At 42.8% G+C, this 22,866-nt stretch overlaps 1 protein-coding gene across 1 annotated transcript; it reads left to right on the top strand.

Moving 5' to 3' along the window:
* The first annotated feature begins 22,101 nt into the window (after positions 1-22,101).
* On the top strand, positions 22,102-22,590 carry LOC121764182 (predicted GPI-anchored protein 58). The gene has a single exon (XM_042160239.1). It carries the CDS (start codon positions 22,102-22,104, stop codon positions 22,588-22,590), a length of 489 nt encoding a protein of 162 aa, XP_042016173.1.
* Positions 22,591-22,866: the final 276 nt, after the last annotated feature.

Below are 22,866 nucleotides of genomic sequence, written 5' to 3'. Positions count from 1 at the left end.
CACGGTCGGACGTGATAGTCACTGGGACTCCATGTAATCGAACTATCTCCCTTATGTAAATTTGAGCCAGTTTATTGGACCCATAGCTTGTAAGAATTGGTATGAAATGCGCACTCTTGGTAAGTCGATCTATAATTACCCAAATGGCGGTGTTCCCCCTTAGAGTCCTTGGCAAACTTGTCACGAAATCCATGGCGATGTGCTCCCATTTCCACTCGGGGATCTCTAGTGGCTGCAACTTCCCATACGGTCGTTGATGTAAAATCTTCACTTGCTGACAGACTAAACATCTCTCGACGAATGACGCTATGTCCCTCTTCATACCATTCCACCAAAAGGACTTCTTCAGATCTTGATACATTTTCGTACTTCCTGGGTGGGCAGTGTAAGGAGTTTCATGCGCTTTACTCATAACCTCGTTTTTGAGCCCCTCGTTATCCGGCATGCATAATCTTCCTTCGAAAGTAAGGGCATTGTCACCTTCTTCACTAAAGTTCCCAGACTCGCCAATTCGCACTTCAATACGAATTTCCTCCAATTTCGCATCCATCTGTTGTGCTTCAATAATCCTCGACCTTAGATCAGGTTCAACAGCTAGAGTGGCGATTCGTGCTTTCACTGTTTCAGGTGCCCTCACCACTTCTAAACGCATCTTGCTGAATTCGCGAATCATGCTCTCTTCTTTGGTGATAAAAGTAGCCAGCTGGGAATGGTCCTTCCGGCTCAATGCATCTGCTACTACATTCGCTTTGCCGGGGTGATAATTGATGCCACAATCGTAGTCTTTCACCAACTCGAGCCATCTTCGTTGCCGCATGTTCAAATCTTTCTGCTCGAAGAAGTACTTCAAGCTTTTGTGATCCGTGAAGATCTCACATCGGACTCCGTAGAGATGATGTCTCCAAATCTTTAAAGCGTGTACTACCGCTGCTAGCTCCAAGTCGTGGGTTGGATAGTTCAGCTCGTGTGGCCTCAATTGCCGTGACGCGTAAGCAATCACCTTGTTGTTTTGCATCAATACACATCCAAGTCCCACCTTCGATGCATCAGTGTATACTACGTAGTTCACTCCAGGCTCTGGCACCGCTAGAATCGGTGCACTAGTTAGCTTTTCCTTCAACAGTTGGAAACTTGCCTCACACTCTGGGGTCCAATTGACCTTTACCCCCTTCTTGAGTTGTTGGGTCATGGGTCTCGCTATCTTCGAGAATCCCTCTATAAACCTTCGGTAGTATCCTGCCAGGCCTAGGAAACTCCGAATCTCGTTTGGTGTCGAGGGTGCTTTCTATTGTTGTACCGCTTCAACCTTGGCGGGGTCCACTCGGATTCCCTCTGCTGACACAATGTGACCAAGGAAGTTCACTTCCTTGAGCTAAAACTAGCACTTGCTGAATTTAGCATACAACTTCTCACTTCTCAACGTCTCCAAAGCGATTCGCAGGTGCTCCTCGTGTTCCTTCTCATTCCTCGAGTAGACGAGTACATCATCTATGAATACCAAAACGAATTTATCCAAGTAGGGGTGGAATACTCGGTTCATCAGATCCATGAATACGGCAGGTGCATTCGTCAGTCCAAACGGCATTACCACGAACTCATAGTGACCATATCTTGTGCGAAAAGCAGTCTTCGGTATGTCCTCTCTTCGGACCCTCAATTGATGGTATCCGAACCTCAAGTCCATCTTTGAGAACACACCAGCTCCCCGAAGTTGATCGAATAAGTCATCTATTCTCGGCAGTGGATATTTGTTCTTGAGAGTCATCTTGTTCAATTCTCTGTAATCGATGCACATTCTCATTGATCCATCCTTCTTCTTCACAAAAAGCACAGGCGCGCCCCACGGTGAAACACTGGGTCTAATAAAACCCAAGTCCATGAGTTCTTGTAGTTGTATCTTGAGTTCTTCCAACTCCTTTGGCGCCATTCGATATGGGGCCTTGGATACTGGTGCCGACCCTGGCTCTAGGTCAATTGTGAACTCCAATTGTCGATCTGGCGGTGGGCCAGGCAACGCTTCAGGAAAGACGTCGGGAAATTCTCGTACCACAGCAACATCCTCCACTTTCCTTTCCTCCTTCTCATCTCCTTGTAGATAGACTAGATAGGCAGAACGCCCTTTCCTCATCATCTTTGTGGCTTGAAGTGCGGAGATGATAGATGTGCTTCTGTTCATCGTGATCCCATGGTACACGATTGGTTCCTTTCCAGGGGCTTGTAATGTTATTTGTCTCTCCTTACATCGGATGGTAGCAAAATTCGCAGCCAACCAATCCATTCCTAAGATTACATCGATATCTTTCATGACCATAACTTGTAAGTTGTGCGCGACTAGCCTAAGTTCTCCCATGGAAATTTCTATGTTCGAGGTTCGAGAAATCTCTATTACCCCTCCCACTGGTGAGGTCACCATCATCTTATGTTCAGATTTAGCAACTGGCAAACTTAATGTGTCCACACATAGTTCTGATATGAAAGAATGCGATGCACCCGTATCAAATAACACAACAATAGGTGTACCGAGGAGTTTGCCCATACCTGCCAAATTCCCGTTCTCATGACTCCCTTGTTCATTTTTGGGTTGTTTATAACTCAGCGCATACGCTCTGGCCTGGGAGGGAAGTCTTGGACGGTGAGGTTGTTGTTGTCGCGGAGGTTGATCTCGATTCATCCTCGGTGGTGCTGGTGGTGCCCTGGACTGCGGACGAAATCCCTGATTGCTCTGCCTTGAACTCATGCCCACGTTCTTGCTCGGACACTCTCTAGAAAAGTGGCCATTTCCACCACAGTTGAAACACTTGGTGGTATTCAGCATTCTGCACTCTCCGTGATGGTACTTGGAGCACACATTACATTGCGGTGGTCTAGGTCGGAAGTCGCTCCTCTGGCCAGAGAAATTCTGTTTACCTCCATACTGCGGTCGGCTTTGAGTCGGCTGGTACCTCTTGCTTTCATAGTGGGTCCTGTTCCCATCCCACTTTCTCTTCTCCCGGGAATGATGTGGTGGAGGTAAAGCCAGCGTAGTATTCTCCGTCATTCTCTCCTTGGGCATAGCTGCCTCAATGTCTAGTGCAAGGGTCAGTGCTTCTGCATATGTAAGTCTCCCACGGCTAGCTAATGCCATTCTTATCTCATGTCTCAACCCCTCACGAAACTTCTCGGCCAGTTTCTCGTCTGTGTCAACCTGATCCGGCGCATACTGGGTCATATCGCAGAGTGTTCGATCGTACTCAGTCACTGACATACGCCCTTGAGTTAAGTTGTAAAACTCAGCCGCCTTCGCCTTTCGATAGCTCTTTGGCACGTACTTGTTATATATCGCCTCCTTGAAATTCTCCCAGGTCATTCCATCCACTTGATCTCGTGGCGTGGTCTTCATCTTGGTATCCCACCAGAAGTCAGCTGACCCAGTCAACTGATAGGTCACACAAGCCATTCGCTCGGCATCGTTGCACATCAGAATTGTAAAAATGCGCTCCAATGCGCGTATCCAACTCTCAGCCTTTTCCGGCTCTCCCATTCCATCGAAGACAGGTGGTTTCTGTTTCAAGAACAACTTCACAATTTCTCGGTCCACTTGAGGTGGAGGTGGTGGTGGTGGAGGTTGTGGGGTTGGTTGTGCCACACTCTCGACTTCCGTCGCCTGAGGTGTAGGCGCCCGGTTCGCATTCCTTATATTGCGTCTTGGCGGCATTCTGATTCATTACCAAACAAACGGGTTATTATCACACTTTACTCAAATCTATCAATAGTCATGTTGCATAGTTGGGAAGATCATGTAATATTTCGCAAGTAGGGGTCAAGGGACAATTGTACAACAAGACAAAAGATAGTTGTGTCATGGACAGAATAGGACTATTGGATCATGACGTGGCAAATATCCGCACAACAGGATAGCAAAAGACATTTGCACAATAGAATAACGAGAAACAATTTGCATCATGACTAGCAAAGATGTTCGCACAATAGAATTGCGTAAGACATTTGTACGATAGACTAAAGAGAAACAATTGCATCATGGCTAACAAAGATGTTCGCACAACAGGATTGCGAAAGACATTTGTACGATAGATTAAAGAGGAACAATTGCATCATGAATTAGCAAAAGATATTCGCACAACGGAACAACAAAAGAAACGTTTGCACGATAGAATAAAGAGAACAATTGTTTCAGGGATTAACAAAAGATGTTTGCACAATGGGATAACAAAGGACGTTTGCACCGCAGAACAACAAGGACGATTACATAGTAGGATATCAAGAACAATTGCACAATAGGTTATCAAAAGATAATGGCCCAACAGGGTAGCAAAAGTAGAAATTCCCATAATAAAACGTTGCCTCCAAGAGGTCTTAGTATCAATCATAACTAAAGAATGAAGAGCCAAAAACGTGGAAATAAAATGAATAATAGTCTAGCAAAACAATATGATATCAAAACATGAGTGAAACAAAACAATCTATCACATGACTATTGTTCCTAAATCTCTCCCTCCTCCTTCTCCTCTTCAGTTCCACCACTAATCTCCATATCCGGATTTTCCTCTTCCTCGAGGCGTTCCTCCTCTTCTTCATCGTCCTCTTCTTCAACGCGTACTGGTGAAGGGATCGTCGCGATTAGCTCCTCGACCTCCCTTTCTATTCTTGAAGGGGCCGAGGTACGCATCCCGAGCCTTGTCCTTTTTGGCACGCGCGAGACATGCGGCTCACTATCAGATCGAAACTTCCTTGCGTGTGCTTGCTCCGGCGAATAAATCTGTGGTGGTGGAGAACGTGGTGGTCCGTCAGCTGCCCTTATTAAGGCCAGGAACAGTATTTCCAGAAGACCAGGCAAGTCCCTACGCGGTGCGTATTCGGGTAGGCTATACCACGTAAACGATTCCGCCGCCTGAGCGACCCACTGGCTCCAAGTGGACGGTAGGGTATGAATAAGCTTTGTAATCCCAGCATGGTGGGTGGCTCCCCCGAACGCATAAGCGTCCATCCATAAATCCCAAAATTCAGCTACGTAACTCATGAGATCGCTCTTTCCATCCCATTCGTGCTCTCGGTACCTCTCGACGGGAAGGTTCCTATTCCTGGCATAACGATTTCGCATTTGGGCAAAGTACGATCCGGCCATCTACATAGAAGGAAACCTCAACATCAAGTCAAAGATAGAAAAGAATATGAAAGATATATGGCTCAAAATGATGCTTAGAGTAATAAGGAGATTCATATGGATGTGTATAAGATAGGGGTATGATGGTTGTATCACTCCAAGAACAAACTCATGCTCTCAAGGTAAATGGTTCGCACCTTTGTATATCATCGTATTGTAGTATATCGACTTCTATTTCGCAAAGGCTACTCGCCTCGTAATTCGTACCTCTACGTTTATTTTTGTCGTGAAGTTATTTATTATGTATTCTATAGGTACATATGGTTACACGCAAGTAATTCATCGTTATAGGCATTGCCTCTCATATTCTATATCTTTGTGCCAACCAAAATTAACATGTATTCTACGCGACGTTTCATATCTCCCAAGACCATGTAAATCCCACCATATATTGATAAAATAATAATTGCCCAAGCAATCATAAAAGTTCGACAACCTTCGCATACTTTTTCCATCACAACGATAAAATTTCTCATGCTTGACAATATTCATCATATTATGCTTCACAATCAAATAAGAGCAATCCTATTCCACATATTTTTTTTTTTTTTTAAGTATGTAAAATTTTCAAAATCATCGTATCGACTTCAATCTCCAAAATCATTTTCTTTTTGCCACTTTCGACATTCAATAGTCCAATCCCATAGTCAACAAAATACCTTTACCTCTTTCTTCGCGGTTGGGCGTGACGAGTCGTGGTGTTGAGCATTCAATATTTATACTTTAGTCAATTAATACAAAGATAGATTTTGACTCAAAAGACTCTTGGGTCCAGAGCGGAAAGAACTGAGGCTCTGATACCAAACTGTCACGACCGCCCTTTAGGGTTAATAAATACGGGCGATCGTGATTAAAAGAATTAAATAGAAGACAAGAAGAATTAGGGTTTCAACACAAGTTGGACCAACAATTAATATCCAAGTAAATAACCAAGAGTTTAATATTATCCAACAAGACATTCAGAATATCCACTACCCTAACAATTAAAGTTGTCGGCCCAAATAAACCATAATTTAAGACACGTCACAGCGGAAACGACCAAGAGAAAGAGTGACGTCATGTGTGAAGACACAACGACACTCAAGGTTCAAAGACATCAATAATATATTAAATTCACTTGCTCAACACCACCACATCCTCGTCGCCGCTCAACCTGCACATAGGGAAAACACATGCAGGGCTGAGTACTATAAGAATACTCAATGGGCTCATGCCGAAAACATTTTCAATAAAAGTTGTCAATTTATCATGCCATACTTAAGTAACCGTCGGGGTTTAGCTTTAGAAAGACCCGAGGCACTAAAATCATTTTCCCATAGTAAAAGTCGACTGATCAATCATTTTCCCATAGACGTTAGCCATATCAGCCAATACATGACTTGGAATGTGGCCACAAACCAAGCCACTAGACCGGCCAGCCCGTACGCTAGCACACGATCTACCATAGGTGTACACTAGTCCAAGTAGGGTTTGCGGCCCTACGAGGACCCGAATTCGATTTATATAACAATGACACATAGCCATATCAGATAGGCACGTTAAAAATCAAATCACGGCATGATAAATACAGTTTCATTTCCATCGATAAAAATATTTAGGACGTTGTCCTTATTTAAAAGAAAGCCCACCTCGAGTGCTTAATTTGAAATTACGTTCTTTCCCTTGCGATCACGATTCCCTTGCGATGATTCACCTTTAACAATTTATATAATAGATAAATCAACACATTGTTTCAAACAAATAACTAAAAAAAATGCATGCATCCTAAGCAAGTCTTTTATCTCGATTTATCTCGGTTTTCGATTGTTCGACGGCCGCTTACGCTCCCAATTTCCACCGTTGGCTCCTCGTATTTTCCCTCTTGAAATCGAATTACAATTCAAAAATTACCTAAGCGCATAAATTAATCAAAGGAATATTTTCCCTCGCAAAACTATTTATTTCAAGACTTGGGGTAAATTATTCGTGCGTCTATTTATTTTGAGAATTTATTATTTAATCCCCAAAATTAATTTAATTAACAATCCAAAGATTTATTTAATTATCAGCCCTAAAGACTTATTTAAAAGCTCAACTTAATTTTTCCCACATCATATCTCAAATTAAAAAAATGAAAGCCACAAACAAAATTAATTGGAGCCCAACTAACCAAATCCTACCATTCAATTTTATTAAGCCCAATTCCTTAAATAAAGCAAAGGCCCAATTTTGTTAAATCAAGGCCCAAAACATTTAAATCCCACAACCCATCTTCCTCATCTCACACTCTCTCTCTCCTCTCACCCTCTTCTTTCTTCTTCTCTCGACGGAATCGGGAGTTCTAAAATCCCCGTCGCCGTCGTCCGATTCACCGTCGCCTTCCACCGTCGCCGACCGCTGCTCGACGGAATCACGTCGCTGCTGCCCGTTATCGCTGCGGCTGTCGTCGTCCGGTCCAGCAGGGAGATGCCGTCGCCGTCGTCGTGCAGCCGTCGCCGCCCGTCGTCGCTGCTCGTCGCCGGAGTCCGCCGCTGCTGTCACGACGGTCCTGCTGCCTCGCCGTCCAGCCCTCGCCAGCCACTGCGGTCGTCGCTCCCGGCGTTCTGTCGTCGCACCTCCGTCGGAAGGGCGACGCCACTACTGTCAGCGACACGTCCATCGATCGATTCCGCCACCCGTTGCTCCTATTTACCCCGAAACAGACCCGACGCCTCCGACACTAACCCGACTCTCCCCACAAGTTAAGTTCTCGGATCTGAATTCCAGTTCTTTAAAGGTTCAATCTTTTATCCAGTTTTCGTTGATTCAATCGTTTAGGAGGTGATTTACAGATTAGTAAATGGTAGAGTTTGATGTAAGAATGCAGCAGTTTCAAAACGAATTTGGTTGGAGGGGGTGTATACCTTCAACAATTTGTGACGGGTAAGCTGTAAATGATAGAGGTTGTGGCTTCTCTCTTCCTTTCCCTCGTTTCTGCCAGAAAAGAGTTTCATGTGTCAACAGAGAGTTTAATTTGGAAGAGGATGATAGATTTTCTTTTGTTACCTTCGTGGATGAGTTTTCAGAATTTGCAATGCTTTGAAAAGGATGGTTCTTGATTCTCTGTTCGGTCCTATTCAAAAATTTCATGAGTTCGACGAGTAGATTTAGAAGCAAAACGTGTACAGGGATGGAGTTTGCAAGATTACCTTGAATAGGAATTTGAGGAGAAATCTTGTGTTGCTGCAGAGATGGGAGGAACGAATGGTATGGTGCAGCAACTGTTATAGAGGAGTGGAAGGTTTGATTAAGAGGTTGGAGAGATTTGGGGAGAGATTCATGAGATAGAGGGGGCAGTTTAGACGTGTGTTGAGGGGGGGTGGTTCGATTTCTTTTTTTTTCTTATTTCTGATTTACTTTAATTTATTTGGTATTTTATTTGCAGATTACGGAGGATGAATATCTTTTCAAGGAGCAGGAAAAATCTGCAGGATCTTTATTTAGCAACCGAATTAATATCAAGGAGGATCTTTAATTAAATTAGTTAATTCACGGTCCATTGTATTCTATTTTAATTTGTGCAGTCCACGATTTATTTATCACGGACTGGACCTTTATATTATTTATTTGATTTATCGGATCCAACACGGAATTGAGTCCAATAATTATTCCTCACGGACAGGAATTATTTAAATTCACATAATATTTTATTTCACAACTTCTAATCCAACAACAATTAATTCACCAATTAATTGCCGACAATTAATTCATGGACTTCGCAAAAATAATAGCATTAAAAGAAGTACTTTAGGGTTCACAAACTAGGTTTAGAAAAACGGGTCGTTACATCCATCCTGATCAGTAGGATCCATCCTTGCTTTACACGGCACCTGCACAAACCTGACACCTATCAAAATAGCGTCGTTGCCGAGGATGAATGGCGTTATTCAGCTTCCATGGTAGAGTCCGCGATGCATTTCTGCTTCACACTCTTCCAAATTACGGCTCCACCTCCTAAAGTAAACACATATCCAGAGGTTGATTTTCTCGAATCCCGATCAGACTGAAAGTCTGAATCAGTGTAACCCAAATGATATATCTCGGATGCCTGGTAAACTAGAGAATACTCCTTAGTTCTTCTCAGATACTTGAGTATTTTCTTTACCGCAATCCAGTGTCCTTGACCAGGGTTTGACTGATACCTTGCTACCATGCCAACGACAAAGCAAATATCGGGCCTTGTGCATAACATAGCATACATGAGACTCCCAACAGCTGATGCATAAGGGATCATTCTCATAGCTTCTATCTCAATAGGTGTTTTGGGACACATATCCTGAGACAGAGTGATTCCATGGCTAAAAGGTAGAAAACCTTTCTTGGAATCTTGCATACTAAAACGTTTAACTATCGTATCGATGTAAGATTCTTGAGATAGGCACAACATCCTTTTCTGGCGGTTCCTAAGAACTTTAATGCCTAGGATGTGTCCAGCTTCTCCCATATCTTTCATCTCAAATTGACTTGAAAGCCAATCTCTCACGTCTGACAACATTTTCTTACTGTTTCCAATCAACAGTATGTCATCTACGTAGAGTACCATAAACACTACATTCCTACCTTCAACTTTCTTGTACACGCAGCTCTCATCTGGGCACTGCTCAAAGCCAAAAGACTTAACAGTTTGGTCAAAACACATATTCCATGATCGGGATGCTTGCTTGAGGCCATAAATGGCCTTCTTAAGCTTCCACACCATGTGTTCTTTGCCCTTGACTACATATCCATCGGGTTGTTCCATGTAGATGGTCTCCTCAAGACTTCCATTTAGGAAAGCTGTCTTGACGTCCATCTGCCATACCTCCCAATCCATGTAGGCTGCGATAGACAAAAGAATTCGGATTGACTTGAGCATAGCTACTGGTGAAAAGGTCTCATCGTAATCGATACCTTCTCTCTGGGTATAACCCTTAGCTACTAGTCTTGCTTTGAAGACTTTGACTCGTCCGTCAGGTCCTCGTTTGCGTTTGTAAATCTATTTGCTCCCAATGGCAGTACAACCTTCAGGTAGGACTAACAAATCATAAACGTCTTTGTCTATCATTGATTGTAGTTCAGAATTCATTCCTTCTTTCCAGGAATGACTATCTGAATCTGCCATCGCCTCTTTAAAGTTCCATGGGTCTAATACATTGCCGTCTGGGTCTAAGTCAGATGACTCACCCAAACCAATGTACCTTTCTGGTTCACGAGGAACCCTCCCACTACGACGAGGCTCTACAATTTGTGGTACAGACGTTGATATCTCAGGTATAGATTGTACTTGTGTTATTGGTTCTTTGCTTGTGGAAACTGAATTATCTCTTAGTTCCTCAAGAGCTACTTCACTACCGGGCTAATGATTCATCACATAGTCTTCTTCTAAGAACTTAGCATTTGTGCTAACAAATACCTTCTTATCTCGTAGACTATAGAATTCATAGCCTTTCGTTCCACTGGGATACCCTACAAACAAACATACCTCAGTACGAGACTCCAACTTCGTTGGATCTTTCTCTAACACGTGTGCTGGACAACCCCACACTCTGAGATGTCTTAGACTAGATTTTCGTCCAGTCCACAACTCATGTGGTGTTGTAGGTACTGATTTGGATGGTAAGTTGTTCAAGGTATAGCTTGCTGTGAGCAACGCATGTCCCCAGAACGAAATAGGTAACTTAGCATAACTCATCATCGATCGAACCATTTCTAAGAGGGTTCTATTCCTTCGTTCAGCTACGCCGTTCTGCTGGGGTGTGCCAGGCGCAGTCAATTGGGATTCAATTCCCGCTTCTGATAAGTAGTCCAAGAACTCACTACTAAGGTACTCGCCTCCACGGTCAGACCGTAGAGCCTTGATTGTCTTACCATGTCGCGTCTCCACAAGTGCCCTGAATTCTTTGAACTTTTCAAAAGATTCCGACTTGTGACGCATCAAATAGACATATCCAACTTTCGAGTAGTCATCAATGAAGGTGATGAAATACTGAAAGTCGCCTCTAGCTTGAGTAGTCATTGGACCACACACATCAGAATGAACGAGCTCAAGTACTTCCTTGGCCCTATTACCCTTGACCTTAAATGGTCTCTTAGTCATCTTGTCTTCCAAACATGATTCACAAGTTGTATAAGGTTCTATTTCTAGATCCTTAAGTAGACCTTGGTCTACCAACGCTTGAATCCTAGTAGGGTTAGCATGACCAAGGCTAAGGTACCATAAGTACGTTTCGTTCATTGAAACAGAAGGAGATTTTCTTTTTCGAGAAACTTTCGATGTTGAGTTAGATTCATTTTTATGTTGCATATACTGTGTAGATATTATAGTGTAAAGGTTGTTTTCCATGATACCACGACAGGTATAAGAACCACATTTCTTGATAATGCATGAATCATCAAATGAAATTGAATATCCATCAGAAACAAGTTTAGAAACTGAAATTAAATTTCTTCTAAACGAAGGTATCAACAAAACATTGTTCACCACTAAAACTCTATCACTAGAAAAACGTAAATAAACGTCTCCCACTGCAACGGCTGCCACTCTCGTAGCATCGCCCGGCTGGATCTCGATCTCTGTTTCATTCAACTGCCTTGTTACCTGCATTAAATCATGATCAAAGCAAACATGATCAGCAGCTCCAGTATCAACCACCCATTGCTGAGTAGATACAACTGCTAAACATGATTCAACAACGAAAGCTTGGTGCATACCTGAGCCGTTGGCCTTTTTAGGACAATCCGGCTTCCAATGCCCCTTTTCACCGCATTTGAAACACTTGCCACTTTGCTTCTTGTTCGTGTTCACCCGTTTCTTTTTGCCCTTAGCTATCTTTGGTGCTACAACATTCAGGGCTTTCTTCTTCCCCTTACCTGGCTTGGAGCCTGAGGAAGATGGCCTAGTACTCATCATAGCAGCCTTTGTCTGGACCATAAGATCCTCCGCTGACTGCAACTCAGTCAACAGTTCAGCTAGGGTGAAAGCCCTCTTGTTCATCTCGAAATTGAGCTTGAACTGCTGATAGCTAGCTGGCAAACTCTGAAGGATTATAGTTACTTGGGACTCGGGATCAATGATCCCTCCCAAAACCTCAATTTGATTGAGGTGGCTCATCATCTCGAGGACATGGTCCCTCACAGATGTGCCCTCCTTCATAACCTTAGTCATGATGCTCCGAAAGGCTAAAGATTTAGCCGCTCGATTCTGAGTACCAAAAAGGTTATTAAGATTGTTCATAATCTCAGTAGCAGTGTTCATGCCTTGATGCTGATGTTGAAGTACTGTTGACATAGAAGCCAACATGTAGCACTTCGCCATCTCATTGGCTTTACGCCACTTTCTGTATGTTTCTTTCACTGCTGCAGAAGCATTTGCAGCAGGTTAAGGTGGACATTCAGTAGTGAGCACATATTTGTACTCTTCGGCAGTGAGAACGACATCCAAGTTTTGTTTCCATACGATATAGTTATGACCTTCGAGTTTGTGTTCTTTGAGAATAGCGGAAAGAGGATTGAACGACATCTTGATTTGGATTTAGCTGAGAAAATAAAATAGCTTATTGTTACAAACTATGTAAGATTCTAAAGAGTAAAAATCATTAAAACAGTTTAGATTCTCACAACAGTTAAATAGAATTAAGTACGCCTCTAGGGAGGTCAAGTAAATGGTTCATCTTTAACAAAATTCTGGTCACAACATCGACGAATAGTCCAGAGACCACTAAGGTGGCATGGCCACCAAACGTTGCCTAAGCCTATACCATTGAATATTCACCCCAAGGATTTCATTTCCGTATTGATACTCCTTCTAGGGAAGGTCGCACGCCACAAACAAAATTCTACAGTTATCTCACGAGTTAATTTAATCTTCTGAACTCTGCAATTTCTTAGGATTAAAGCTCCCACTAAGGTGGGTCGCGATAATATTGGAAATCACGTCTAGATAAAATTGAACTTTATTTTGAGAAGTCTAACCAATGAACTTGCTATTTCTTAGTATTGAGGCTCCCACTAAGGTGAGTCGCGTTAATATTAGAAACTGCTTCATACATAGACTAATTCTTTGGAGACCATATACGACAGGGATCGTAATTATCGCTTAGTTATTTTAAAGTATGGTTTTTCTTTTAATTATCACTTAAGTGAATTATGCAGAAAGTTCACTTATATTAATTTCAAATTAATTGGTAGTTCTATTAAATCCATGAAATTAAACTAAGATAATTAAATAATTTGATTAATTAATAATTAATAAATTATAAATAATTAATCAAATATTTTCTTTAATTAATATTAAATGATTATTATTAAATAATAATAATAATATTAATTATAATACTTATCCTTTTCCATTAGGTTTAGGAAATCTAGATATAATAGGATTTAATTGAAAAATACTTATCCAAATCATCTTAAGATATATATTCTAGATAAATGAAATTTCTCAATATCTTATAGATAAGGATTATAATTCAAACCTATCTATGTCATGTTAAGTATATATTATGGACATAATCTACATTAAATTCCAATTTATTTCTTCCATAAAAAATATGGAATCCTAGATTTATAGGATTTATTTGAATAACCAAATCTAATCTAACTAGGATATATCTAGATAGATATAATCTATCAAAATCCATAAGATATAGACTAAAAAATTCAAACCATGTAGATCTTAATAAATTAATTTAATGATATTCCATATAATTAATTTTAATTGAGACATTAAGCCTCAATACCATTCACGCAACAAACCAATTCATAAGATCATAAATTAGTTGCAATATATAACCATCATTCAATTATTCACGCAATAAACAAATACTATCATGCATTATTTGACAACCAAGCATAACAACATTTACGCATAATAGAAGAAAAATACAATCAGTTCAGAAAACACGCATTAGCTGCATAACACATAGTCAGTTCACTAAAACACGTAATTCAGTTCCCAACAAAAGCGGTTAGTTCACAATGGCCGGATCTTGCTGGAACGTTCAGCTGCTCTCGGATGTGACAAGCACGTCCAGCAGTAACTTTCGTCCGACCTTGAAACTGATCGTCGGTCAGCAGCCCCCGGCACTGCTCTCGACCGAGAATACTCGGTCAGCAGCACCGACCACCAATCAACTCCATTGTTTGCTCGTGTCGCCTCAATAGACTGCTTTCTGCCGGAAAACACGACCAGCAGATTCATCCGTCGGACACACGCAATGGGAATCACCGGCGCTGCTCTCGGCGTGAAAAACAGCCAGCGGCGCCCTTCGACTCCCATTGATCCAGCCTCCTCCTCGACCAGCCAGCCCCGTAACATGGTCGAAACTTGTCGACCATCGGCGCCTGCTTCACGTCGAGTGAACATGTGTGATCCGGAGCTGCCCTCGGCTTTTAACCGGCAGCTCCCATTGTTCGGCGTGAATACTGATCAGCTAGGTCATGGATCCATGACCTTGATCTCTTCGACAAATGACTATCCAGCCCATAGGATGTGAAGCCGTAGGACACAATCAAGTATCCAAAGGTCAAATTTAGGAGCTGTTCTAAGGACACGATCAGCCTTGGCACAAACGTCGGCTGCTCATGACCGAAAAACCGTAGTTTGAATGTTTTGAATGTTCACAGTTCAACAATTCAACAAAGAATTTAAAAGAACACTAAAACATGCATCGAAACATTAAACATTCTATTCATACAATCAAAGCATGTAGTAAATCAAACAATCAGAGCCTAAAAACTTGGCTCTGATACCAATTGTTGGTTTTGCAGAGGAAATCAATTTAGTTTGATTGAACGATTTACATCTAAACATGCTTTTATCCGATTGTATACTTGAAACATGTTTACAACAAGCATATATACTCAGATCATATTGAATATATGCAATTAAATACAACATACAGTAGGAATTCAAGAGTTGATTCAATCACCTTCTTCAATTTATCTCAACCACGGATCTTCTGATTTGTTCCCTTTTAACTCGAATTCGACCTTTGTGTGGGCAAAGCTTGTCAAATCCTCAAAAGCTGGAGAAGAATTGAAGATAGAAATCTCTACGGAAGAAGAACCCTAAAATCGATATTTTTATCTCTACAGGTTGTAGAGATCGAAATTTTACGGTAGAAATAATTCATCTGTCTTCTCTTCTTCTCCCTTTTATAATAAGTTAATTATTTTGGGCCAGACCAGGGATCTGTGGAGGATTGGATTGGGCCACAGTTCAGGCTTTCACTAATTAAATTAAAAGCAATTTAATTCAAGCCCAAACTTAAATTTTATTATCATCCACTATAGATATAATATTGACTGCCCGTCCAAACCGAAATTACGAGTATTCTGGGACTTCATCTTTAATTAAATCATTTCCCGTGTTAAAGATATAAATATCCATTAATTAATATCGAGTCTGCTATCTGACTATTATTAATTAATTTCTTTTTCCAAGAGTGGTTTAGTTTAGAAACATTATTTATTATTCATGGAATAAATTCCAACTGGCCAGTTTTCTGAATAATAAAACCTTTTTCTAAACACCTCTTGAGGATATTATCATACTGGCCTCTCCCAGTACACGATTCATTGCAATAACAATACTAGCACCACTTAGACATTAATGATCATTACCCAATCTATCAGGATTCTTGGGCAACGAAATTCCCTCACCATTTGATAAGTCAAAGTAGTTTTCAATTAATATCGTATGCTCAATGTTATGTCAACAATGATTAAGAAACGACAATCACCGAGACCTCGTCTTTCAGTAAATAGCCAAGAAAGACTTATCTCACTGTTTGATCCTTTCAGTGCTATACCACACCGACGTCGTTCATTTCCTTAGGTAAGGAAATTTTCGGACTGACGTCGCAACCTTTCACGATAGGTAGTCAAAGCCTATCTAGGTTGTGAAACAGTTTTTCTTCTGCATGAACTGACAAGTTACCTACTGTGAACGCCGCTCACAACTCGTCTACTATGCAGAAGACTTAGACTCATTTTGCTTAAACTATGTATTTAAATGGAAAACGCATTTCAACATCTCATAAATACATAAGCAATACATAAGCAAAATACATTGTAACAAAATATTATTTCTCATAAAATGGTAACAAATGGATAAAAGAGTTATTACATATACAAGCATTCGAAAGATGCTTTCAGTATACTAAACTCTAACATCATCTACTGACCAGGAGCAGAAGATAGAGCAGAAAATGGACTTGAAAATGGAAAAGTTGAAGAAGACGCTCCTAAGCGCTATCGAGAAGAACGCACCACCATCTTCTCCAACTGGAGCTACAAGGGTGCAGAGTAGGGAAATCAAAGACCGGGCTATGATCAGCCTAATGACTTCGTCAACATGGAGCAAGTCAATGCTGCAGGGTACTATAACTCTAGTGGGAATTGGATCCAAGGGAAACAGCGGGACCCACCATGGAGGGACCATCCAAATTTTCGATGGGGAGATGAGAACCAAAATCAGAACCAAGGTCAAGGTCAGAACCAATACAACCCCCACTCATGGCCCAGCAAATCCCGACCACCAATCCAACTGGTCAGGAAGAAACCAACAACCCCACAACCAACAACACCACAACCAAATCCCACAAAACCAGAACTTGAACCCTGTTTATGTACCACCCCACCAAAGAAACTTCCAAAATTACCAGAATCAACCCAACCAGGGTCCACAACATCAGCAGAACCAGAACCAGTTCCAAAACCAGAACCATTTCCAAGGCCAGAACCAGAATCAATATCACCAAGACCAGTACAACCCTCCTGGCCAGCATAACCACTACCCACCTAATCAGAACCAGCAAAACTTCCAAAATTACCCACCCAACCAAAGCCCCCAGTATAACCAGCACCAAGGGCCAAGTCAGTCCCAATACCCTAATATTTTGAGGCGATCTATGGAGGACATGATGGGAGAACTGCTCGCTTCGCAGCAGAGTATCTAGGGTGAGTTGCAATCCAACAATGAAGTAGTGCAGGGGATGCACAATGCCTAGAATGAGCATAAGGCGAACATTGATATGATGAACAGGGAGTTGGCCCAGCTAGCAAGTTCGATGGGTGAAATGAAAGGGAATTCAGGGAAACTCCCGTCTACCGTCCATGTACCTGAAAAGGCAAACATAAGCAAGGTCACATTGCGTTCCGGTAATACCTATGAAGGACCCCAACCGAGGAAGCCCAGTGGGGAGCCTAGTGAGACAAAGATACTGAGAGATGTTGTCTCGGAAGAGGAGCTACGCAGACCTCTGCCTCAAATGCAGGATCCATTTTTCTTGGATGAGGAACCTTCGGGAAAAGGTGAAACCAAGGTCATGCAGCCCAAGGTAGACTCGCCTAAGGAAAAAGGACCAACGAATGAGACTCCAGCCCAGAATGTACCCAAGGAAAACTCCGGGAAGGCTGTTGAAGGACCGATGGACGAGACGAAAGGAAAGAAATCGTTCCCTTACCGTTTCGTGACTAAGAGAAAGAAGGAGAACCCAGTGGATTACTTATCAATTTTTGGGAAGCTGGATGTTACCATACCATTCCTCCAGGTCGTGAAACTTCCCCCACTTGGGAAATTCATAAAGGAATTCATAGCCGGAAAAGCCCAATAGGATGGAAAGATCATGGTGGAAGGGATAGCGTCAGCAATTGTGCAAGAAAAGCTACCGCCCAAGAGAGCCGATCCAGGTATGTTCACTTTGCCTATAACTATAGGAGATGTAAAAATCGAGCATGCAATGTGTGACCTGGGAGCTTCTATAAATATTATGCCATTGTCAGTTTATAATCGTTTGAAGGGAGTAACGTTATCAAGCACTAGGGTATTAATCCAACTGGCTGATAGGTCATGCATAAATCCTGAGGGTGTGTTAGAAAATGTGTTGGTGAGAGTGCATGATTTTACTTATCCTGTTGACTTTTATGTGATCAAGATGAGTGAGTCTGAAGCTAGGGAGTCTAGCGGTATATTGTTAGGAAGACCATTTTTAGGACAGCTAAGACAATCATGGACATAGCTGAGGGGACGATTTGCATAGATTTCCATGGGGAGAAATTTACCTTTGATATCAATGAGGCAATGAAAAAGCCTATCGATTCTGAAAATCTATGCTACGTTGATGTAACTGACCCCCTAGTCCAAGATTTTCTTGAGACCGAATTGTTGCAGGAAAAGCTACAGGCATTGGATGTGTATGGACAGGTTGATGTAGAGGCAGCTGCATGGTGTGATGTGATCAGTAGCCAAGGGTTAACTGATGAAGAGATAGAAGGAGCAATTAAGGACTTCTGCCAGAAATCAGAATTTATTGGCGCCGCAGGGGCTAAGCTACCAGTCAGTACATATGAATTTTCAGATGGAGAGTTAGAGAAGGAAGGGGATGCTGCAAGGAACCCTCTACCAGCAGACACACTTCCCCCACAAGTTGAGTTGAAGAAATTACCAGCAACACTGAAGTATGCTTTCTTAGGGAAGGAAAACTCATACCCAGTGATTATCAGCAGCACCTTGACGAAAGAACAAGAGGCAAGGCTACTGACCGTTCTAGGCAAGAACAAAAAAGGGGGCGAGAGCGCATCGAGACTCGTAGAGGAAGGTGAACCCCAACATGCGGGAGGAAATATTGAAGGAAATCTTAAAGTTGCTGTCTTTAGGGATTATCTATTCGGTGCCCGATAGCGAGTGGGTCAGCCCTGTCCACATGGTTCCAATGAAGTCTAGGATTCAAGTGGTTCAAAATGAGAGGAATGAGCTGATACCATCAAGGCTAGTCACTGGTTGGCGGATGTGCATAGACTACCGCAAGCTGAACGCCGCAACCAGGAAAGACCACTTCCCCCTGCCGTTCATCGATCAGATGTTGGAGCGACTGGCTGGGAAGAAGTACTTTTGTTTTTTAGATGGGTACAACGGGTATTTTGAAATCTACGTGGACCCTGAAGATCAGGATAAGACCACCTTCACTTGCCCATTTGGAACCTACGCGTACAGACGCATGTCGTTCGGTCTTTGCAACGCTCCGGGAACATTTTAGCGATGCATGATGAGCATATTTTCCGATCTAATTGAGGAATGCATAGAGATATTCATGGATGACTTCACAGTCTACGGAGACTCTTTCGACTCATGCCTTCAACATTTGGATATAGTCTTGGAGAGATGTCAAGCGAGGAGCCTAGTCTTGAATTTTGAGAAGTGTCATTTCATGGTTACATAAGGTATCGTCCTAGGGCACGTGGTGTCAGAGAGAGGTATCCAGGTGGATCAAGCCAAAGTGGACGTCATTTCCAAACTACCTTTCCCTACTGACCAGAAGGAACTGGGGCATGCAGGTTTTTATCGACGATTTATAAAGGACTTTGCCAAAATCTCCCAACCTCTTACCAGACTTCTTCAAAACGAGGTGGAGTTCAATTTTGATGAACAGTGCAAGGCTGCTTTCAACCTTCTCAAAGAAAAGTTGGTATCTACACCAATTATCCGGGCTCCTGACTGGGAGCATCCTTTTGAAATTATGTGCGACGCCAATGATTACGCAGTGGGAGCTGATCAAGGCCAGAAGATCGAAGGGAAAAGGTATGTGATTTTTTATGCATCTAAGACATTGAATCAGGCCCAAAGGAATTATGACACCACGGAGAAGGAGATGCTGGCCGTGGTGTATTCATTCGAGAAGTTTCGACAGTACTTGTTGGGATCCAAGGTCATTGTCTTTACTGACCATGCAGCCATTAAGTATCTGGTTGCCAAGAAGGAATCCAAACCCTGCTTGATCCGATGGGTACTCTTGTTACAAGAGTTCGATTGGGAAGTGGAGGACAAGAAAGGGGTCGAGAACAAGGTTGCAGATCATATGAGCAGAATAATGCACAATGGGAGCAGCGAGGAGGTACACGACCGATATCCGGAGGAACACTTATGTGAAGTGATTGTTGCCGTTAGAAAGATAGATTGGGAGGAAGTGATGAAGCTTACTGGCCAGGATAGTACATCAAAAGGAAAGGAAAAGGTAGGGCAGGAGCCATGGTATGCGGACCTAGCAAACTACCTAGTTTCAGGAGAGCTTCCAGAAGTGCCAAACATCACTAAAGCTCAAAGAATGAAGATCAAGAGTGAAGCAAAATACTACTTTTGGGACTACCCATATCTTTGGAAAGTAGGAGCAGATCAAGTGATAAGAAGATGCGTTCCTGACTGGGAGCAAAGGGACGTACTAATACATTGCCACTCCTTGGCCTGTAGAGGACATTCGGTCCCAAGAAAACGGCAAGGAAGATCTTGGACAACGGGTTTTATTGGCCAACCCTAAACAGAGATGCCTATGAATTCTGTAGAAGTTGTGAGCGTTGCCAAGTGACCGGTGGGATCTCTGCACGAGATGAAATGCCACAAGTCCCGGTCATTGTTTGTGAACTGTTCGACATATGGGGGATGGACTTCATGGGTTCTTTTCCCTCGTCTTATGGGAACTTGTATATCTTAGTTGCAGTTGACTACGTCTCCAAGTGGGTAGAAGCCAACACGACAAGTACGTGTGAAGCAAGGTAGGTGGCCAAGTTTCTCAAGAGCAACATTTTCAGTCGATTCGGAGTACCAAGGGCCATCATATCTGATCAAGGAACTTACTTTTGTAACCGCACAATCGAAGCCTTAATGAAGAAGTACGGCGTGCACCACAGATCATCTAGCCCCTACCACCCGCAAGCGAACGGTCAAGCGGAGATCTCTAATCGAGAGATAAAAAACATTCTGGAGAAAACAGTCAACCCTTCTAGGAAGGTCTGGAGCATGAGGTTAGAGGATGCTCTATAGGCGTATCGGATAGCCTACAAAACTCCCATAGGAATGTCCCCGTACAGAATTGTTTTCGGAAAGATGTGCCACTTACCCGTTGGGATCGAGCACCAAGCATACTGGGCAGTACAGCAAGTAAATATGGATGCTAAGGCCTGTGAAGAGGAAAGGAAGCTACAGCTGCAGGAGTTAGAGGAACTTAGATTGGAATCGTTTGATTCCGACATGTGGTATAAAGAGAGACCTAAATTGTGGCACGACAGAAATCTAAGGACCAAGGACCTCCATATTGGCCAGAAAGTACTCTCTTCCAGTCGAGATTGAAGCTAATGCCTGGAAAGCTCAGGTCGAAGTGGACAGGGCCGTATGTCATAACCGCACTCCGTTCTAATGGAGCAGTGGAGATTTTAGGGAGTCTTCCTAACTCTGAACCTTTTATCGTAAATGTACATAGGCTGAAAGTGTTTAGGGAGAATAGTGATGTGGGTGTAGTGGATGAGATCCCACTGCAACCACATATTAAGGTCGCATACTGACCGGAAGGATCGGAATTTAGAGTTCCACTGGGCTAGTCTCTTTTGAGTGAAGTTTGCATATACTGGCCAAGTAGAATTCCAAATTTCCTAAGGGAAGTGTAAATAATGTAAATACGTGGTAGTTAATTAAATCTCTGCATGAAATTAAAATTAAAATCCAAAAATATTTTTCGGTCCTTAAATTTAATTTGGGGTACGCACTGACCACCAGAATGTCATTTTGGTGAAACTCTCAGTTTTATTTAAGTGTCCTTTTTAATTTGTTACTAATCTGGGAAAATATAGGGGGAAATCATTGATGGGCGAAATTTTAATTGAGGTTGTTGCAGCTTTGCAGGCGGACAACGACTGCGAGGGCGCGTGTGCAGAGAAGAACAGGCGACGTCCAATCAGAAGGCAGCGCTCTCAACCGTCTCCCACGCCAACCTGGAAACCGCTCATAGCCGGTTACAAACCCTCAACTACCCTTTCTACTCTCATATCCAACCCATTTCCCCCCTTTTTTCATCTCACAAACCCTCACCTGCAATTTCTCTTTTCCAAAAATTTTCGCCGTCATCTACAGAAACCAAAACCCATATTACCACCCGAAATCGTCGATTTAAGCCATGGGAAAAAAGAAATGGGCAAAGAAACAAACCGGTGAGAAAACCCCTTCAACCCGCAGGGAAGAAACCCCAGAATCGCATCCACCACTTGGAGAGCGGCCGCCGAACCCGCAACCACAGGAGCCGATTCCTCAGGCTCCGGCGATGGTTTCTTTGAACGCACTGGCGGAGTTCCTCAGACAGCAGGACCCGAATAGAGATTGGGCGACTGCGTTGGCAGGTTTTAGCCAAGTCGGGGGTAAATTGAGCACAACCGGAGAAGCCCCGGCAGTACCTGCAGCAGAACCGATCGTGCAGCCCATAGTACAACCACCCACTTCCATTCCGATTTCCTCAGCAATTCCACCAGAAAGAGAATCTCCCTCGGCGACCACACCGCCAGAGCCCTCGGAACCCTCCCAAACTCCACAACAAAGTGACTCGATGGATATTGATCCCATCTCCGCCTACTACGAGTCTGACTCAAGGGAACTGCAGAGAGGAGAATGAAGGAGCAGAAGAGATGGGAGGGAGGAGATGAACCAGAAAGGACGCCGGTAGCGGGAACTATCCCCCAAGAAATGGCGAGAGAAGAAATAGATCTGAATGAAACGACCAGAAAGCAAGGCCTTATGACCGATGAAGAATATGAAGCGTTTTTTTGCAAAGTGACTCGGATGGACGATGACACTGCCACGATGGCTGAGGGTCTGGACCTCGCATCAGGGGCAGTAGGAGAGGGTGGAGGAGCGAATACATGAAACAACTCGGAAGACCAAGTCAACC

This window comes from Salvia splendens, chromosome 14 (genome assembly GCF_004379255.2).
Source record: "Salvia splendens isolate huo1 chromosome 14, SspV2, whole genome shotgun sequence".
NCBI classification, from domain to species: domain Eukaryota; kingdom Viridiplantae; phylum Streptophyta; class Magnoliopsida; order Lamiales; family Lamiaceae; genus Salvia; species Salvia splendens.
Note: the sequence above shows the minus strand (reverse complement) of the source record. Positions and strands in the feature narration are given on the sequence as shown.

Coding starts and splice junctions, on each gene's coding strand:
- LOC121764182 (XM_042160239.1), top strand. CDS start 22,102: ATGGGAAAAAAGAAATGGGCAAAGAAACAAACCGGTGAGAAAACCCCT.